General features: G+C 42.5%; 1 protein-coding gene across 1 annotated transcript in view; it reads right to left on the bottom strand.

The window, feature by feature from the left end:
- Positions 1-20,284, bottom strand: part of NRP1 (neuropilin 1) — a 164,341-nt gene that overhangs the window by 14,841 nt on the left and 129,216 nt on the right. Inside the window, 4 exon segments of the mRNA XM_032779046.2 lie at positions 5,375-5,434; positions 9,371-9,475; positions 14,416-14,560; positions 19,758-20,089. Of these exon segments, the coding sequence (XP_032634937.2) occupies positions 5,375-5,434; positions 9,371-9,475; positions 14,416-14,560; positions 19,758-20,089 (642 nt within the window).

Genomic DNA, 20,284 nt, shown 5'->3' with positions numbered 1-20,284 from the left:
TCCCCCACTCGCAACAAAGTGACTGCTCAAAGGGCCAAATCCTGAAGTCGTTATTCAGTTGTCAGTCAGTCCTTATTCAGGAAAAAAACATCTATTCATTTCAATGAGAGTTTTGTGTGAGTAAGAACTAAGAACAGAAGGCCTCATGCTCCCATCAATATCAACTCAGGGACATGAGCTGTCCTCCTTTTCGTTCTTACCTCTAACTCACAAGGAAAGCCAATGCAAATGCAATGCAGTACCTGCAGTATTACAGAGCTTCCCCTACTTATTGTGAACCACCCTACAGGGGACATACAGAAAGCAATTTCTGTTGGGGGAACCCTTGGAAACATAGCTCCTGAAGGTTTCATGAAATAATAACGGAGCTTGGTTGTAGAAGAGAGGCAAGGGGCAACTGGGTAGATTCCTTATTCCAGGGGATCCCCCGGGCTCTTTCTGAACTGAGGGGGATCCAAAGCTTGAAGGAGCAGAATTCCCAGTTTCTCCACAAAGCCGGGGGAGCATCTGGCCTGGAGGAAAGAACATGTAAGAAATGCCTTCTCACAAAGGTCACTCTCACAGACAGTGGGATCCTGAGTAAAGATTAAAGGGATTAGGGCCTAAAAGGGGACACTCCAAAGTCAAGGGAATTTTTTGAAGGAAGAGAGTCATGTTGTAGTGATGTGAAAGTCTTTAAGTAGCAAAAAATATCCTTTCACAGCTAAAGATGACGAGAAAAACAACCGTATCACATGGTGGTGACATCACATCCATGAAATAGGACTTTAAAAAAGTAGAAGAAAAATGTTAAACAACATTTATTTGATTGAACCCCAAAGGTAGCATCATGCAAAACTTGTGACATCCCTCACAACATACAAACTACAACACAGGAAAATTGTGATATACGCAGCACATCGGTCTGAAGCTATCACACAGCACAAAGAGACTGAAAAGACTGGGACTGTTTACTTTAGAAAGGAGACGAGTAACAGGGAACATGATAAAAGTATTTAACACTGTGAATGGTCTAGAGAAAATTAATTAATTCAAAAAAAGAGTGCTGGAAGAACTACAAAACCTCATGCTTCAGGGTTTAAGTCAATCTCTAACTAGTAGGGATTCAGATCAGACCTTCATGGGGGGTACGTTATCCAACATCTGCCTATTGTGGAGTTTCTTGCAACTTCCTCTGAAATATCTGGTGTTGGCCATTGTCAGAGACAGAATACTAGACTAGATGGACCCTGGTCTGAACCAGTATGGCAATTTCTATATATCTGAGCTTTGGTGTGGAAGACACCATGATTGGGGGGAAAATGGGCTTCTTTTACCCAAATAGTCCCATTGATTTCAACGGGCTACCTCTGGCTCACCTAACCTACAGGAGTAGTTTCACTGAAGTTAATGAGACTCTTTGTGAGTTAGGCAATCAGGGTTTGGGCCAGTACATACTTGCAGTTATTTGAAGTATTCCTTGCTCTGTCTCTATTGTTTTCTCAAAAATTGGCCTGGTACTAATGCATATTTCAGAAAAACAGAACAGTAGTGCGAGAGAAAGGCAAGACATTTCAGTGTGTTTAGAAAACAACTTAATGGGGAAGTGCAAGAATGGGCAGTAAAGAGATTAGGAGTTAAAAGGGCCCATAAAATGAGAAATAGACATTTTAGCTATAGACATTTGGTTGAGGAGCACCAAGTGTAGCGATGCTCTAAATCACACTGTCCAAAGTCCCAGGGGGTGATACAGTAACTAGAGGTCAGCTACAGCCATTCCCCCATATACCCTATGTTGGCAGCTGTGAGAAAGGAAATGTAGACATTGTGACAGTGGCTCTAAGCCACTAGAAGATCCCCTGAACTACAGTGATCCTCTCATGACTAGTTAAGCAATCGTTAGTTTTGCTTTGTATCAAAGGCATGGAGTAAACTGGCCATAGCACAAATGCATATCAGGTCATTTGTACTAGAAGCAATTGGTTATGTGTGGCAAAATCCCCATTCTTTAAAAATTTAGGTTTATGTGGTATGGAATTAAACCAATTTATCCTCTCAGAAAGTAGCCAACGGCCGTACTTCTAAGCTACATCCTGTTCACAGCTGTAATCATCAATGCTGCATATGAACAAGCTAGTCATTTGAAAATCCATCTGGGTGAGTTTCTTTCAAGTCCATTTATCTTTCTTGGGACACAGTCTGACATATTTCTACAGTTGCAGCAACTGGAGGCAAGAAGGAGGAGAGGGGCATTCAGGACATGAAGAAAACTCTTCAGAGATGCTGTGAATCAGGGGTATCTGAACATTACAATGGACAGTTATCAAAATAATTGGACTACGTCCATGCTGACATACTGGATTCTCATTTACTGTATTCTCATATACCACTCTGGCAGTGTAAAGCAGTGTGAAACTGGGAGGAAATGATATTTTCACACACTTTAAGGTTCTTTTACACTACTACAGTGATGTAAAATTGCCCTAGTGTAAAGAGAATCAGACACACTCTACCTTAAAAATGTTCTTGCCATAGCTCTTGACCCCTCATTTTCCCTGATGTATCTTTTGTTAAACTAGTTATTACAGTTGCATGAAACAAAACATTTGATTTATTAACTGTCCTGATTTACACAGGGCTCTGCACACCTACTGAGCACATACAATGCAAATGCACAACCTGGTTTATGTGTGAATAGGCAAGAGTTGAGCATGCCACTTCGTTCTTTAAATTGGTTCCTTGCCACTGCAAGAGAGGTGTTTAAAAAGAACTGGTCTGACAAGGCACAGGAATGACACCTGTTGGGTAGTCTCCTGGGCAGGCAGGACTGTTAATGCTACATTAGATGTCTGGGTGACTAGACACTTCTCCAGTTCTGCAAGCAGTTTAAATCCTTTCCTAAGAAAATTCAAACCTTTAAGCATTTTTTATACCATTCTTCTTTCTAACTTCCTTGCAACTCTCAGCCCCACTGACATCAATGGCAAAAGTCTCATTGATTTAAATAGAATCAGGACTGAATCGGAGGGCTAAGTCGTCTGCTGTACTGAATTTACACTTGGTGCAGCTGAGGAGAGGGGGTGGAGAAAGGTGGCTTTAAGTGACTCTCCAAATCCTGGGTCAGTGGGGGCTAAAGAGGTCCCTGGAATAACTTAGACCAACTTCAAGGCTAGTTTAAATTATATTGCTTGCAACCAGTAGCTGCAGAGGCTGGGGATCTGGATAGGGATCTTGCATTCTGCCTGACCCCATCCCTCCCAAACTTATTTTCCCCCTTTATGCCATTCCATGTCCAAGGCTGACCTTTATGACAACAGGACCGGGTGGTGGAGAGCCACTTACACTGCCTTCACATCACTAGAGATTTCCCCAATGTTTGGGAATATGCTCAGCTGCCCCTCAATGCAGCTTTTAAGGATGTCTTGCAGTGAGACAGTGCAAAGATTCTAGGACTTTTGTTTTAATTTATAAACCTTTTTTTCAGGTACCATCACTATTTTATCTGGCTGCCCATTGGCCTGAGAGCCTTTGTTATGTGCTGCCACATGGAGAATTGGAGTTTGGGATTGGAGCTTATCCCTTATGCCGTGGGAGGAAGTAGTGCCTAGTGACACAAGGACTCTGAGTGAACAATGCAGGGAAATAACATTGGCAAGCTCCGATGGGTGCCTCAGAGCAACGTCTTTAGCTGGAAAAATGCTGGCTCATCACAGGGCAAGTGAAGGCGGTGCTGGTGGGGGAGGGGGCAGTAAAGAAAGACGAGGAAATCCTGAAAGACTCTCTCCTGCCCTTGCCAAAAGTAGTCAGTCATATTACGGAACAGTCCACCCAAGCCAACAAGACTCAGCATAATTGGCAAGTGGAGCTGTGTGCAGAGTGGAAATTCCATTTCATGGAGGATTTTGAGATTTCCAAATTCGTTTTCATTCCCATATGGAACAAAATCCCAAAATTCTCAGTGAAAACAAATTAAAAAACAATCACTTCGGTTTGGTCAGAATATTTTGTTACAATATATAATACACAATAAGAATGTTAAAAAGAAAAAAAACATTTTGAAAGGAAAAATCAAAATGTTTCATTCTGAAAATCTCCTACTGGGATGTTTTAGGAACCGCCCCCCCCCCCCCCGGCTTTTTACTCCAAAACAAAATGTTGACAGCATTGACAAAGTGTTTCGATTTCGACAGAACAGCATTTTCCGATGGATAACTGCTTCTTCAAACTTTTTCTGACCAGCTCTACCTGCAAGCTGATTGTTCCCCCTTATTGAGGTGGTGCAGGAGCAGGCAGGCAGAGCTGTCTGATCCCATCTTGACTCGAAAGCAGGACATTGCTCAGAATAATACATGCCTAGGACAAGGGCAACAAATTCTGAGGTGGGGGAAAGTTTTCACCTGCACAGCCTGAGAACTCAGACGTTAAGAACAAAAACAACCTCTAAACTAAGTCAATTTTGCTTCTTAATCAGGTCACCAGTGTCCTTAAGGAAGCATTCTAATTATTAACACAATTCTTTTTGCTTGAAGCAAAGCCTGATGGTGTCCTACTGTGGAGGAAACACTGATACACAGTTACACACCCTGTTAATAAATTACTTGGGAGACTGTGCCTGGCTGTGTTTTACTAAAGGAAATGGGAGTAACTAAACATTGACCTCCTCACCAGCCCACAATTATTAATGCAGAGCATTTAAAATTGCTGCTCATACTTTTAGGAGGTTTTTTTTTTTAAAAAAAAATTGTACAGGATATTAAAAATGGCCAGAACTCAAATGCTGTGAAGCCTAGGCTATGAAGCAGAGGAAAGTAGCAAATGAAAGATTGTAAAAGCTGTTAGCTGTTGTATTGATTAAGGAAAGATGACTTGCTGTCAGTGACAGCTCCTTTCCTCTTAGTGCAAGTTTATGGTAGCAGTTTATATAACCTCATTTTGAAAGTACTTGCTAGAAAATAATATTGTGAACTTGCCAGCTCTGTGGTGGAGATAACTAGCAAACTTTGTTTGTCTTGGTTTTGCAGAATTGTGAGGGATGTCAATAGTGAATTTGCCATTGTGTCTGTTTGTTTTTAAATCTGGAGCTTGCAAACACAGTGTCACACATATGCTGCATTTAAACAGAGTTTGTGGCATGATTAAGTTAGTTTAGTTTATAACTAGTATTGTCCCCATTAGGCATTTGCAGAAGGAAATCTTGCTGTCTACTGCATATACATGTGGATGAAAGGAGTTAAATATTTACTGTACAAAGCTCAGAGACCAGATGCTTCTTTACTTCAGAGACTTTTAGGGAACAGAAAGCCAGGAAGTGCTGCAATTCATTATTTTTGTCTTTGGCATGAGATTTGGGTAAGGAATTTACTATATTTTTAATGAGAAAATTTCTTTTTTATACCTGGGTGTACTGTACTGTCTATTACTGTCGGCTTTTCTGTAGTCAGCACTGTAGTACCACCTGAAAAATAAATTATACATGATATGACATGTGAAACAGGACAGTAAGACACAGCAATCATTAGGAAGTTTCTAAATATATGTGTAAAATATTACTGAGATGTTTGTCTGGCTAAGCACATACATATGTGAATCTGCATGCATAAATCTCAGAGAGAGAGAAAGAGAGACAGAGATCTGGTTTCCTTCATCAACACGAGAATAATAGAAAATAATAAACAGCACTTATATAGAACTTTATATCTAAGAACCCATTTACAAACGCTAACTAATTAATGCTCACAACATTCACTGTGATTGTCCTCATTTTATGAATGGTGACAATCAGGCAGAGAAGTGAAGTAACTTACAGCAAGTCACTGGCAGAGCGGGGCACTAGCATTCAGGACTTCCTAAAACCCACCTCTGCACTCACTCATCCATACTATGCTGCCTCCCAAATCAGGGATAGAAAAGATCTGCATTAGGGAACCTAGTCCATCCCCAGTCACTGCAGGAACCTTCCCCAGCATTGTCTTACAGCTAAAAGTTGTGAGAAGAGTTCACACCAAAACTCCACGAGGTTCAGCTGGATTTGGGCTAGAATCTGACACAGACTTTGTGCCTGTGGAAGGGAAGAGATGGATGAAGAGCTTCTCTTATATCCTTACATGGACAGCCTGGATCTTGTGTGGAGAAACTATCCCACGTGTTTTCTTGAGGCAGGTAGGCAAGGAATGGGAGGAGCCTGGATTACACCCTGCACTCAGTAATTTACTGCTGATGTCATCATATCGATAAAGGAAACAAAGGGTATGGCTACACTTGGAAATGTGCTGCGCTGGGACTTACAGCTGTGGTCGTACAGCTGTGTAGGAACAGCGCTGCAGTGTGGCCGCACTCACAGCTACCAGCGCTGCAGTGTGGCCACATTTGCAGCATTTGCAGCGCTGTTGGGAGTGGTGCATTGTGGGCAGCTATCCCAGCGTTCAAGTGGATGCAACATGCTTTTCAAAATAGGGGGGTGGGGTGGAGTGTGACAGGGAGCGTGGGGGAGACAGAGAGCACAGATTTTTGGAGCAGACACTGTGACAGCTCCCTGCCTTGCAAGTTCAAGCGGGGGGGTGGGGTGGAGTGTGACAGGGAGCGTCGGGGAGACAGAGAGCGCGGATTTTTGGAGCAGACACTGTGACAGCTCCCTGCCTGCAAGTTCAAAGCGGGGTGGGGTGGGGTGGGTGGTGGACAGGGAGCGCGGGGAAGACAGAGAGGGATTTTTGGAGCAGACACTGTGAGCTCCCTGCCTTGCAAATTCTGGCCATTTCCCCCCTCTCTCAATCACTCTTAATGTAAAAAGGCTTCAGACCAGATAAGCAGCTTTCTCCAACGACTCCCTCCCCCCGCCGTGCTGTTTGTCTCCTCAAGCAAACAGCTGTGAACATTCCAAAGCCTCCACTCAGCTCGCTCGCTGGAGCAAAGAGCAGCTGTGTTTGGTAGCTCCGGAGTACCTTCCGGTTTTTTGTTAGACAGGAATCTGGGATACCTCTTAATACCCGGGGAAGCAATAACAGCGCTGGTGAGTGTCCACACTTGATGAGCAGCGCTGGCATCACCAGCGCTGGATTCGCATACACCCGTAGCAGACCAGGAGTACAGCCAGCGCTGCAGCCAGGGAGTTGCAGCGCTGGCTGAGCTTTGTAAGTGTGGACACCGAGTAAGTTGCAGCACTGTAACCCCCTCACCAGCGCTGCAACTTGCAAGTGTAGCCAAGCCCAAAAAGTAAAGGAAGAGGAATGCTTTTTCATGAAGCAATAGGCTGCTGATTATCAGCCACATCTCCCTTCCCTCACCAGCAAGTTTTACGTGTAATAGAGATGAGGCCTAGGGTGAGTTTTAATGAAATTGAGTGCCCAAGCTATATTGGTTTTCTGTCTGAGCGAGTGATATAGTGGAGAGTCTGATGACGATGCAGGAAGACACAGAAATAATTTTTCTATATTCGGGGCCAAAGTTTACCAGGGAAGAATCTGGTCTAGAGTGTAATGACAGTTATATTGTCAGACAAGGTTATTTTGATACTCACATTTGTGTAAAAACTATCAAGCATGTGAATCTGACAGAGTTATACATTTGAGAATGTAAGCGTTTCACATGCTAATTGAAAACTAGCAAAAGAAGAGAAGAAGCTGAAAAATCACCTCTTCCCCTGTCCAGTATCCGTAGTGGGGCACACAATTTACGCAGCATAAAATGTTCATTTTATACAGTTTGAAAAAGCACTCAAATAATTAAATTAGTGTCATTACATGTTTGTATTATGTATACTATCTCCATAAAATACCATGTGTCTGAACGGTGCCGAGCACAATTGGCAAGCTTTCTATAAAAAGGCAGTGTAGTGCAGTGGAAATAGAGCACTGGACTGAGAGTCAGGAGACCTGGTTCTGTTCCCTCCCCACGTGGCCTGGCACTTAGGGAAGACTGAAGGCTGCTTCACTGTGTTGGATGGTTCAGACTGCTCCCTTTGGTGTACTGTAGAGTTGGCCAGTGTGGATGGTTGGGGCCATGGCCTTATAGCCTCCTGCCCCCAGAGGCATACAGGGGTGCAGTTCCTTTCTCCCTGGAGAGCAGGGACTGTGAATGTGAGTGAACAGGGAAGCTCTTTGTGTACTCCTTCCTTCTTCTCCCCACCCCTCAGACTGGGCACCTGAGCCACTCATCATCTGCTCCTAAACTTGAGCCTTGCAACTAGGGGTCCCAGTCGAATGTGATCAGACAAGGCCCCAGATTTCTTTGAATCAGCTCTGGAGATATATGCATGCAAGAAATCCAAAGGTTTACTGATGCTGAAAGCTTTCTGAACTATTTAGCAGTTAGATGGTATTTCCTTATTTCAGATTCATCGCTTTGGCTATTTTCAAAAGAATAAAAATCAGCTGGGATACTGTGATTTGAAAAGCAGGGACTGGGACTGTGCAGTGTCACTTCTGCTCAGAAGATCTGTATTTTTTTAACTATGAATAAACCCCTCTGTTTGTAACTTGTGTTTACAGGAAATACCGTGAAGGCTCAGAAGGAGATGGATGCTGAAAGTACAGATTTTTCGCATCCGCTCTTGACTGCTTCCAGTGCCGCCCCCCTACCCCAACTATCTAAGGTTATCCAAAGTGCTCTCAGATACAGAGTGCCAAATTTAAGCCATATTTTATATAATAGATATAGGAAGCAATACAGATTTTGTAGGCTAACCATGGAAGGGAGTGATAGCGCAATAACTTGTAACCGTTTGTCTGAAAATAAGCCCTGTTGGTGTAGGTGTATATTTCTGCTAACCGAGGGCCCTTTCCAATAGACCAGAAACATAATCCTCCAAGATACGTAAACCCCAGAAATATACCTAAGCTGACTATGCAGCCCCAACTTATGCAGAGGGAAGGGGGCTCTGTGCAGAAGAACAAAAAAGAAACATAAACACCCTGGTCTGTGGCAGTCACCCCCTACATGGCTGTGTTGGAGGGACAGTGGAGAAGAGCTAGATCATGTGTGAATGTGTGTGTTTGTTTACTCAATGGCTTCCTGGGAAAGGGCAATGGCAGAGCGGGGAATCCTGCCCCAGATGGCAAGCTACCCTTGGTATCAGAATAAAACTTCTCTTAAAGGTCTGTGCAGGGTTATTTTCCTGAGGGAAAGTGAAATAGGGCATTTGATTAGATGCAAATCTTGGTCCAAAAATGCCCTATCTGCTATTGTTTGCCTCAAAAATTACACAGTGGAGAAAACAATCAAAAGTATTGTCACATATAAAATGCAGATGCCTATGTTGTGACAGTGCAGACAATACAAACTGCATACCAATATCCATTCATCATGAGTGATTCAATCAAGACAGACATTTAGCTGGTAATTGGTGATCAACATGACCTAAAATGAGGCTGCAATGGAATGAGGATGGTTTCTGCACCTGTCAGTTGGTAGTCATCACCTGTTCCGCTGTGACAGTTTGCCTGGTCATCATCACACTCATCCACAGGATTGCCCTCTGTAGTGGTAGGGATTGATGTAGGTGCTGAAACAAAATCCCAGGGTTACTCAGTTAAAATGAGTTCTGGGGACTTGTCATAGTCTCAGCTGCACGATTTTGACGAACAAAGTATACTGTGCTCCATGTGCTGCAGTAGGTGAAAAGAATAACCTTGCATTTCCTTGCTATTCACTGCCCCCCTCCCCTGCACCCTTTAACCTCCCATTAAGAGTGTTTGATCTGAAGTGCAGGGATGGAATGGGGGGTTTAATCATAGTAACACCCTTGTATTATTCACAATTTGATGAGTGATGTGCTTCTACTAATGAAGGGTGAAATCTGGTAGAGTAGAGGGCAGGGCAAGTGGGAGGGGAAGAGAGGTGGTGCTGTATTTGGTACAAGAGCCATCCTTTTGCTGCAGAGCAGTGTGCGTGTGGGTGCACCTGTGAGAGGGAATGCTCTGAAAAGGAGCTGAATGACTACTGCATACTCACTTACTACGTACCAAATACTTCACTAGTGGCCTACCTCTGGGCCATACCAGGTCCCTTGGGGCAGTGGAATGCGGACCTGTGCAGAAGCCTGTGTGAAGGGGAAGAAAGAGGCAGAGGAAGCCTTTTTTTCTACAGAGCAGGGTATTTACTTCACATTCAGCAGAGGGACTCCACTGCCCAGCAGGCCCATGCACCACAGCCACAGGCATGCATGATCTCTCATTAGGGAGGCAGGCCCAGGACTCTGCTAGCCAGCCCACATACATCATTCAGGAGCATGCACTAGCCTTGGGACATCCTTGCATTAGCCTAGGAGACACCATGAGTTTCCAGCAGGCCTCTCCAGCAGGATCCTGCCCTGACTTGATCATAGGATTTATCTCCAGGATCCAGGGGTGAAAGTAGAAATAGGGAGTTACCAGTATGGGGCTGGGTTGGGGCTGGTTCTGGCCCCTGGAAGGGGCAGGACCTTGGGTGGAAGGGGTGGGGATAGGCGGGGTCAGAGCCAGCCCTGGCCTGCCCTGTACTGGTAAGTGCCCTCCCCCACCGGGGTAGCAGCAGCAGCTGGGGGCTCCGGCAGCAGTTTAAAGGGCCCGGGGCTCCGGCAGCAGTTTAAAGGGCCCAGGGCTCGGCTGCCGCTACCGCCCCAGGCCCTTTAAACCACTGCTGGGGCCCCTGGCTGCCGCTGCCACTCCAGGGCTCTGGCAGCAGGGCTCCAGCAGTTATTTAAAAGGCTGAGGCCGTAGAGGCAGCGGGAGGCCCAGGTCGTTTAAATAGCCCCCAGAGTCCCACCGCTACTCCAGGGCTCTGGGAGCTATTTAAAGAGCCCAGGACTCCAGCAGCGGGGCTCTGGCTACAATTAAATTGCCACTTGGGGAAGCTGGGCCGCCCTGGTACAGTGCACCGGCTCTTGCTGGTACGCTGTACCGGGGTGTACCGGCTTACTTTCACCTCTGCCAGGATCCCTTGCTCCCATTTACTCCAGCACCAGCCAGGACAAAATTTGACACTTAGGATTATGCTGATCTGGATTTGGTGCTTCTTTCCTAAACTCTATGCAATAGAGTTTACTTAGCAAATATTAATCCTTGAAATGTTTAAACCAATACCACTCTTCTGATTACTGTTTTAAGCATCATCCTGGTATTTGTATAACTAAAATATTAAAAATAGTGGGCAACACATAATTGCTCCCTGCAAAGCTTGTGTGGGAGAGGAACTGTCTGAGTATAGACAGGGTAACAGTGACAGGAAAGCATCATTATCGATGCTGTTGCTATTGCTTCATTTGCAGGTCTGAGAGTTATTTTTTTAAAGATATTCACAAATATGAGACATTAATGATGTCAGTAGCTCCTGCTGGCCACATGATTTGCTTATGGCTGGTGACGATATTCTGATAGCCACTGCCTGTCCAATAAAGGTCTGACCTTTTGTTATTATAATTAAGAGCTGTGATTTGTGAAAGGTGCCAGAAAATGTAGCTAAAACCCAATGTCCCCCGAACAAACAGTGATAACAACTGGGAAATCACAAAACCCAGACACCAGACACACTGTTTAAACATAAGATTTACATTTTATATCAGGAGTGTGTAGCTATGGCAGGTGCTGTTAGCTGGCTCAATGTAATCAGCACAGGGAGCCTGATTCAAGCTTTTATCTACTCTGGAATATTGCTATTTTCAGTAACAACTGGTCACTGTACTCAAAGCTCATGCAGTAATGTGTGTCTCTCTTGGACTCCTCTTGCCTCTGCATTAGTCCACAGAGCTGGCCATCATGCCAGGTGCAGGTTATGCAGTCCTTTTGTATGCCAGAAACTCCAGGATGGACTGAGGTTCCTCTAGCAGCTCCATTCTGGATGAGACATGGTGGATCCACAGGGCCCGTGTGCAAGCCTGTGCCTTAAAGGCACACTCTAGCTCTAGTTACATACAAGAACTGGTCTCTACATAACTGAAGTACAGTTAGGGTTGCCAATTCTGACTGGAGCTATTCTGGGAGATTTTTTCCCCCCAACATGATGTAATGTCATTTTCTTATAATATCCTATTAAAATCTCCCGGATTGCTTTCAGTGGTAACCGGGAGATCAGTGACGATGCCGAGAGACTGCAGGCCAATCCTGGAGAGTTGGCAACCCATACATAGTTCATCTGTTCCTTAAGTCAGATATGTCTCTCTATGAATCCCTTCACTGGCTTCCTCTAGTCTTCTGCATCAAGTTCAAGCTTCTCATCTTGACCTTGAGGACCTGGTATAATCCCACTTTTGCCTGCATTTCAGCTCTTATTTCATCCTAACCTCTCTGAATGCAACTGCTTGCATGCAAACCTTCCTGCTAATCATTCCCACTGGATCCTTCTCCAGCTCATATTGTTGTGACTTCTTCGGTGTCTCCTTTCCTATCACCAAAAAAAGAACAGGAGTACTTGTGGCACCTTAAAGACTAACAAATTTATTTGAGCATAAGCTTTCATGGGCTACAGCCCACTTCATCAGATGCATAGAATGGAACATATAGTGAGGAGATATATATACATACAGAGAACATGAAAAGGTGGGAGTTACTCAACCAACTCTAAGAGGCTAATTAATTAAGATGAACTGTTGTCAGCAGGAGAAAAAAAACTTTTGTAGTCATAATCAAGATAGCCCATTTAAGATAGTTTGACAAGAAGCTGTGAGGATAGTTAACATGGGGGAAATAGATTCAGTGTGTGTAATGGCTCAGCCATTCCCAGTTTCTATTTAAGCCTAAATTGATAGTATCTAGTTTGCATATCAATTCAAGTTCAACAGTTTCTCCTTGGAGTCTATTTCTGAAGCTTTTCTGTTGCAAAATTGCCACCTTTAAATCTGTTACTGAATGGCCAGAGAGGTTGAAGTGTTCTCCTACTGGTTTTTGAATGTTGTTATTCCTGATGTCAGATTTGTGTCCATTTATTCTTTTGCATAGAGACTGTCTGGTTTGGCCAATGTACATGGCAGAGGGGCATTGCTGGCACTATCACCATTTATATCCCTTCTTTGGCTAGCCAATTCTGCTGTCAGGACAAGATAGTGTGGTGGAGCCATGGACCCAACTCTTCACCACTTTTGGAGTGGCTAGTAATTCTAATGGCACTATCCTCACTCACCTTTGTGTTCAGGTGAGCATAAAGACTGTGATTGTGCTCAACCCTTGAATGAATACACAGAAGGGAGAGTCTTTATGCCCTCCCACTTTCCTTCTGAGTAGAGTACTATGTAGTCTGGTGTGTCTGATTTAGGGTCTGATTCTGTTCCTATGAACATCATTAGCAAAACTGCCATTGAGTTCAATGGGAGAATGATTGCACACATAGACAGCAAGGGCCTTTTGGGCAAGTATTGTATCTTCTCTCTTTGATCAAAAGCAAGGGCGATGACCTGCAGGAACTGAGAACTCCCACAGGAATTGAGAATGGCCCCAGAAACAGAACTCCTTCCAACCTCATCACTTTGCAGGCCAAGTGTGAATCACACTTCTTCAACCCGGCTTTCACAAATAACAGCATATAGCTCATCAGCTTTAATAATCACACCTCCCACACTTTCCCCTGGGGAATGGAATAGAGAAGGAATCACGTCATATACTAGTTGCTTTAATTTATCTTTGGAAGGTGCTCAGATACCACTGTAATAGGACTAGTATAAGAACCTCAATAGACTTGAATAGTGGTGCTTCATAAATATAAATAAGAATAATGTAGAAGATCAGCAGCTTTATGGTTTGTAATGGCCGCCCTACTGAACTATCATCCATCAGATAAGATGACCAAATGCATATCACTTTTTTGGTATAACAGAAATAAAGCCACTGTGATACTGCAGGGCAGTGTTGCAGGATTGATTCCTCGACTTTGCTTGGCCTGGCCATCTGTCTTTTAGGTGCCTGATCAGAACTGGGGCCTTGATTAGCAAAAACGTCCAAACAAACAAAAAACAATAACAACCACTCAACCAATCTATCAAACCCACCACAGTGGAGAACACGATGCCTATCTTGCAGAAAGTGTCCTCATCATCTTATTTTGTGTAAATCTGCCTCCCCATTCTTAGAAGCCTTCTCCTCCTGTGTCATGTCATAGAACTAACCTCAATTGCAAACCACTTGGGGGTAGGGACGCATCTTTGGTCTCTCTGAAAAGTGCTGCACACCCCTCTTCTGTTATACAAGTAATCCTGAGATTGCTTAAAGGAGCAGAAGACTCTATGCAGTGAAACCATCACAAGGATTCACAAAAGGTATTGTGGAAAGAATAATATATAACTTAGTGCCGCAGACATATTCAAATGTCCTCAGTGAGGGTACTGACCAGGCCAAGAAGCAGCACTGATGTCAGTTTACTACAAGAGTCCCATGAGATATTCCTATGGGAGCAGCTGTGCTCAGCAGTAGTCCAAGCCAGAGTGTATCTCTATGAAAATAATTAATACAATTCATTCATCTCTGTCAGAGCAATTACCTTCAAATTCACAGCCCAGTAGTTCCATTCTCAGCCCTAATCCTCCATGTGTGGCTCTCTCAGGGTAGACACGGATTAATCTGGTTGTTATGGGTTCAAAAGTCCGTAGCTCAGGGGTATCATAGTTGGTGTTGCCTTCAAAAGTCTGCAAGGCATGACAAATGCTGCTTGTTAAAAAAAAAAAAAGATCGCTTTCAACAATTGTATTTTTTTCTTTAAGTCTTTAGCGTTTGAATAGGATGAGAAGTAGGCCAAATCCTACTAATTTAATAAGTGCCTGACTTTCTTTTCTTAAATGAGGAAGGAACATGTAGTTAAAGCTTCTCTGAAAAGTGACACATTTCATTTTTCATAAACTCAGTAGCAACCAATCTATCAGGGTCATAGGAGCTGAGTGTCTAATGAGACATGTTTTTGAATGACACTCTGATCTGGGGTTTTACTGGGTGATATTTTCAGCACTTCATGGGGGGAAAATGACTGAGGAAAAGATCCTGTCACCTTTTAAGTAGTTATAATAATAACCCAACTATTCAAGAGAAAACTTTAATCTGATTTCCCCCAGTGACAGAGTCAAAGTTTCATAAGTTATAGTTATTTCAAAAAGGTGTAAATTAAACTCCAGGAGCAGTAGCTGCAAGAGTTCTTCCAGTGACACTGGTCTTGAATAAGAACAAAGAAAACTACCTACTGACAGCTGCAAAAAGTACCCCACAGAATTTAAGAGGGCAAAGCAGGTTGATGGACATGCCTTTGGGACAAAAATCTCATCTCTCAGCAGCATTGTCCCTTATATCCCTTAGCTATACTGCAGTTTTCAACTGCTTGTGACTCCTGCTGATGTCAGTGAAATGGAAATTCTGTATATAGATCAAGTTATTACTATTTATTATTTGTATTTCATTAATACCTGAAGGCACCAATTGTGATCAAGGCCCCATTGTGCTAGATGCTATCCACATACAGCACATACACAGTAAACAACAGTTCCTGACATGAACTTACATTCCAAATTTAGAGAATAAATGGTAGGAAAAAGGAAATATTATTTCCATTTTATGGATGGGGAACAGAGTATTAAGTGCCCAGAATCATACAGGAGCTGTGTAGCACTGCCAGAAATGGAACCCAGATCTCCTGAATTCCAGCATTACTCATAAAATTATTTCACTGAGGTACAGGATAGACAAAAGAACAGAGCAACAAATTGTGTGTAAGGCAGCTGAGAGTTTACTGCATAAGAACTGGATGAATTACAATACTAATCAAAATCTCCTTTGAACTGGAATCCAAATTTGAGATTACGGTGACATTTAAGGGAACTTCCAGCTCTTAGTCATTCAGGATGAAGCTTCATTTTTGCATTGATAAGAAAAGCAGCTGCCAGATACCCTTCTTGTTTGGATGAGACCACAACTCAACATACAGCACTCTACTGCTAGTGATCCAAAGGCAGACAACGCAGAGGCTGCAGGAAAATCTGATTTTGTATTTCAGTGCAGGGATAGGCCACAGGGAAAAACTGATTATTGTTTTTTTTTCACTGTAATTCTAAAAATGCCACCTGTTTTCGGTTTAAGTTTCTATATAGTAAATCAGTGGCTCCCAACCCTTTTTGGCAAGTGTACAAGTGTACTCGATTGAGACTTTGGCTGTACCAGCTAGTGCCCTGCTGCTTCCTATTCAGTTGTGCATGGTCTAACCCACAATTAATCTTGGGCTGTTTGGAGCGTCTGAGAGACTGGCTTTGGAGCACACCAAGCCTTATTGTGTAGTGAACTAGGCACAGTTAAGTGGGTGGTGTACATATGCATATGCAAGGCCTTGTAATAAATTATTATTCTAGAGGATATGCTTCTGCTCCTTTTGAAATCAATCAGAGCAAAATCTGGCCCTAAATGGGGAGTTGAGTCTTGAGTATCAGTCACAAAAAAACAATAGTACCAATAATGGTAAATATACCAATAGCTAGGATAACTGGTATTAAGAGCTGCTTATAAAAATGACACGACCCTCACTCTCAATGGGAGACTGGATTTCTGAGATTTCTTTCAAAGAGCACTAGGTCGGCTAGTGTTCTGAGAGGATTCAGAAGATTTCTGTCAGGAACGGGTATTCAGAAGGCACTGCGATTTGCATCTAATTAATTTACAATTATTAAGGCTTTCTTTTTATATTTGTATATTAATACAGCTCAAAAGGTCAGAGTAGCTACCTACTGTATGAGAAAGAATATGACAAGCCATTTTACGTATAAAAGTAGGCAGACATATGTTATCTAAGGAATCATGACTTCCCTTTTAATAATAGTCTTAATAGCAACATATAATAATGAAAACTGTGCTGTAAAAGACATCAGTACTCAGCACTGACACCTAGGCATTAGAATTTAATAGGCATCTAGATTTATATCAAATCATAATTATATTGAATCATTGTCTTTTGTAGTATAGACCTGCCTATGATTCAGTTTTGACTGTTCATTTCCAACACCTACTAGTCTTCTTTGCAGGGGTGGAGGAAGGGGCATACAACAAAACATGATTGTGAGTTGTGTCTTTCATATAGGCTGTACCATAAAATGCTTTATTTGGTTACAAAGACAAACAATAACTCAGAAAAAGGGAAGCTAATAAGTGTTGGAAAGAGAGAAAAGATATAGTTCTTAACGACATTTTTAAAACAAAGTCAGCCTGACAGATGGATTAAGGAAGAGTGTTCCAGATGGCAGGAGATGCAAAGGAGAAGATTCTTGCAACATCAGTGGCCAGAGAGCATGGAAGGAGAGTGAGAAGGTCAGTATTAGATGAGTAGAAGGAGTTAGGAGGGAGAATGGAAAAAGAGAGACAAGCTTTATGATGTAGGTAGGAGCAGGTCCACAGAGGGGTTACACAGAAACAGGGCAAACATAAATTGAATCCTAAAATGAGTGGGGAGCTAATGAAGTTGCCTATGGATTGAAGTGATATATGTTTCTTTGTACGTTTGAGGTGGGTGGAGACATGCTGGAGTCTGGAAGAGCTGGAAATTGAGGAGACTACGGAGAAGAGAATTATAATAGTCCAAGTGAAATGAGATGAAGGCACGGATGGGGAGATAGAGTAAAAGAGGTGGTAGACACAGGACAGTGTTTTATATCCACTTAGTTTTTCAGAGTTCTTTCTTTACTTGTATAGCATGCAATTGTTTGTTTTTCAAAGTCAAGATTTTACCCAAGGGAAAGCGATGCGTTTCATTTCATAAAACAGGGATGTTTCCAATCCACTTTCATGCTGGGACTCAATATAACTAGCATTCCGTACAGTCCAGCTTTATTAACATTTAAAAATAATACATTCATGTATTAACATTTTAAATCCATCAGTTTCCCAAATCCTAGGATTTATCAGATTCTCTTTTAATAAAACTTTTTCTAAGGCAGAAAATGTTTTGAATTTTTGGGCAGGATTTTAATGTTATAAAACACAACATTTTAAAAAAAGCTATTAATCTTGGAAGTTAATTTCTGATAGCAATGAAAGCTCTGGACGGACTTAAATAGGTTAGCTAGCATTCTTTTTTTGTCAACATTGTTAGCTTTTGACAACTATGGCAAGTACTTGGATTAGAAAACAGAAGGCCATGTAGCATACGGTGTACCATTTAAAAGCATATGGTAACATTTTTTTTTCTCATTGAGCCATAGCGTGAAAGTACTTGTCAAAACAACATCCTTTTTAACAGAGAAATGGTTAGATCTCAGTATTGATTTACACCCTCTTCACACTTTATGGTAAAATCACAACTCATAGTAATGAGAAAGAGTAGTCAATTTCAAAGGAAGACCCCATTTTGTGTTTATCCCCAAAACAAATGAGGGAAAAAAATAATCAACTAAGAAGAACTCAGGACTGAGAAGGACTTTTCTGTGGAGTTACAACAGAAAAGAATGAAGCCTAAGATTTACAAAATGTGCCAAGAAAAGCTAGTCATGGGTTCACTTAGCCACAGGACTGGAAAACACATTATCTCTTTCTTTTTAGGACACACAGGTTTAGCTAATGGATTGATAGGGCCAGAGGAGAGAACAGTCTTTATACCTGAACTCCAGACTAACAGAACTTGGATAAAGAGCGGCTAATCAGGTGTGTGGAGTTTTATGCTGCATTTGTCATTGCTCTTCCTCTCTTGGGGACTGGTCCTGCTTTGAGCAGGGGGTTGGACTAGATGACCTCCTGAGGTCCTTTCCAACCCTGACATTCTATGATTCTATGATTCTTTATTCCCTTATTGTAGGTACAATTCATGGTTCCTTGTCATTACCGTGCCAGTAGCAAAGCAGTATGCCCTGCACAGTGAATGGTGATCTCTCTTAAGCAATAGAGTAGGAGGCACAGGCAAATTATGGAGGTGACAGTGTCCTTTTAGGCAAAAATATCTAAATGTACACTCTGGGCAAAGATACCAAAATGGCACATGAAACTAAATGGCTGGGGTTTTGGTTAAATATTTTTAAAACATTCCAGAGCGTGCATCTAGGACTGGACCAAGGCAAATACAGTATTTGGGGCCTGCTGTTGATTGTTGATCTCTTTTCTTTCTCTTACCAACTCAGTCACACAACAACCCACTTGGTCATCTGTCTATGTCATTTCCTCCTCTGTAAAGTTTTTGCTATTTCTGCTCAGCCATGTGTGACAGTTGCCTTTAGTTCCCAGACAGGCTCCCAAATCCTAAACTAGTAATAATATAATAGCACTGTGCGTTGAAGACGGGATCCATATTTTATCAAAATAATTTGGGAGTTTTCATTGATTTCAATGGGCATTGCATCAGGCCTTACAGAGCACCTCTATACCAATTCACTTTACATATAATTCAGAAATCCCCAGATCAGCCCTTTGAGATAAATAGCATTGTCCCCATTTTACAGCTAGGGAAAATGAAGCACAGACAGATTTAGTGATATGCCTGAATTCACACAAAGCCAGTAGCCCGGCTAAGAATAGACCCTCCAGCATTTCTTTTCAGCATTTATCACCACAGCATTGCAAAGGATTCCGAGGCCTACCTCAGACCCACAGCATGCCTGCTGCACATGACTGAACAGAAACAGGGATCACACTCATTTCCGGGGGATGATAAATAAGCAAAAGCTCCATAGCAGTGAGGAGCAACTTGGGATTGGCCTGCTGGAGCCTGACCACAGTCACGGTACTGTTTTAGTAACATCCCTTTAGATTTGCTGCTGAAGAAGTCTTCCTATTTAGCCTAGACCTAGCCTAGACAACCCTTTTTCAAAGATCGGAGCTATGCAAGTGCTTTGTAAAAGGGAATTCATGATATAGTGATTTCTTCCTCACCTTTGTCTTCTTCTTACTGGCATCCATGATCATTTTCCAATCGGATCCATTATTGCTGTAGCCAATCTTGAATTTTTTCATGAACACTTTGTTTTCTCGGTGCTTGCCTCCCTGAACAATTATGCCTCGCACTATTTTCTCTTCACCGAGGTCTACTTGAAGCCATTCCTTCGAATACGAGTGAGTAGTTGGTGGCAGTGCCCAGCCTGAACGGCTTGTTATAAGACGAGCATTTTCTGGGATCCAGTTTCGATCAACTTGACTAGATGCTGTAATCTGAGAGTCGGTAATGAGTCCAGACACCATACCCAACATCCCAGAGCAAGGATAATCTATGGAAGAAACAGACCATGTTTAACAGTTAATCTCTGCAAATCTGATACAGCCATAGCACCAAAGCAGAAAAAGACATGCCACAGCCAGTTCAAAGAATATAAGAAATAACTGGACTCTTTCCTCCAAACTCAAATCTCATTTTGCTTGAGTCTTTAATTTAATTTATTTTTTGTTTGCTTAATTTTGTACTT

Source organism: Chelonoidis abingdonii, chromosome 2, assembly GCF_003597395.2.
Source record: "Chelonoidis abingdonii isolate Lonesome George chromosome 2, CheloAbing_2.0, whole genome shotgun sequence".
NCBI classification, from domain to species: domain Eukaryota; kingdom Metazoa; phylum Chordata; order Testudines; family Testudinidae; genus Chelonoidis; species Chelonoidis abingdonii.
The sequence above is the reverse complement of the archived record's forward strand: the minus strand, read 5'-3'. Positions and strand labels throughout refer to the sequence as shown.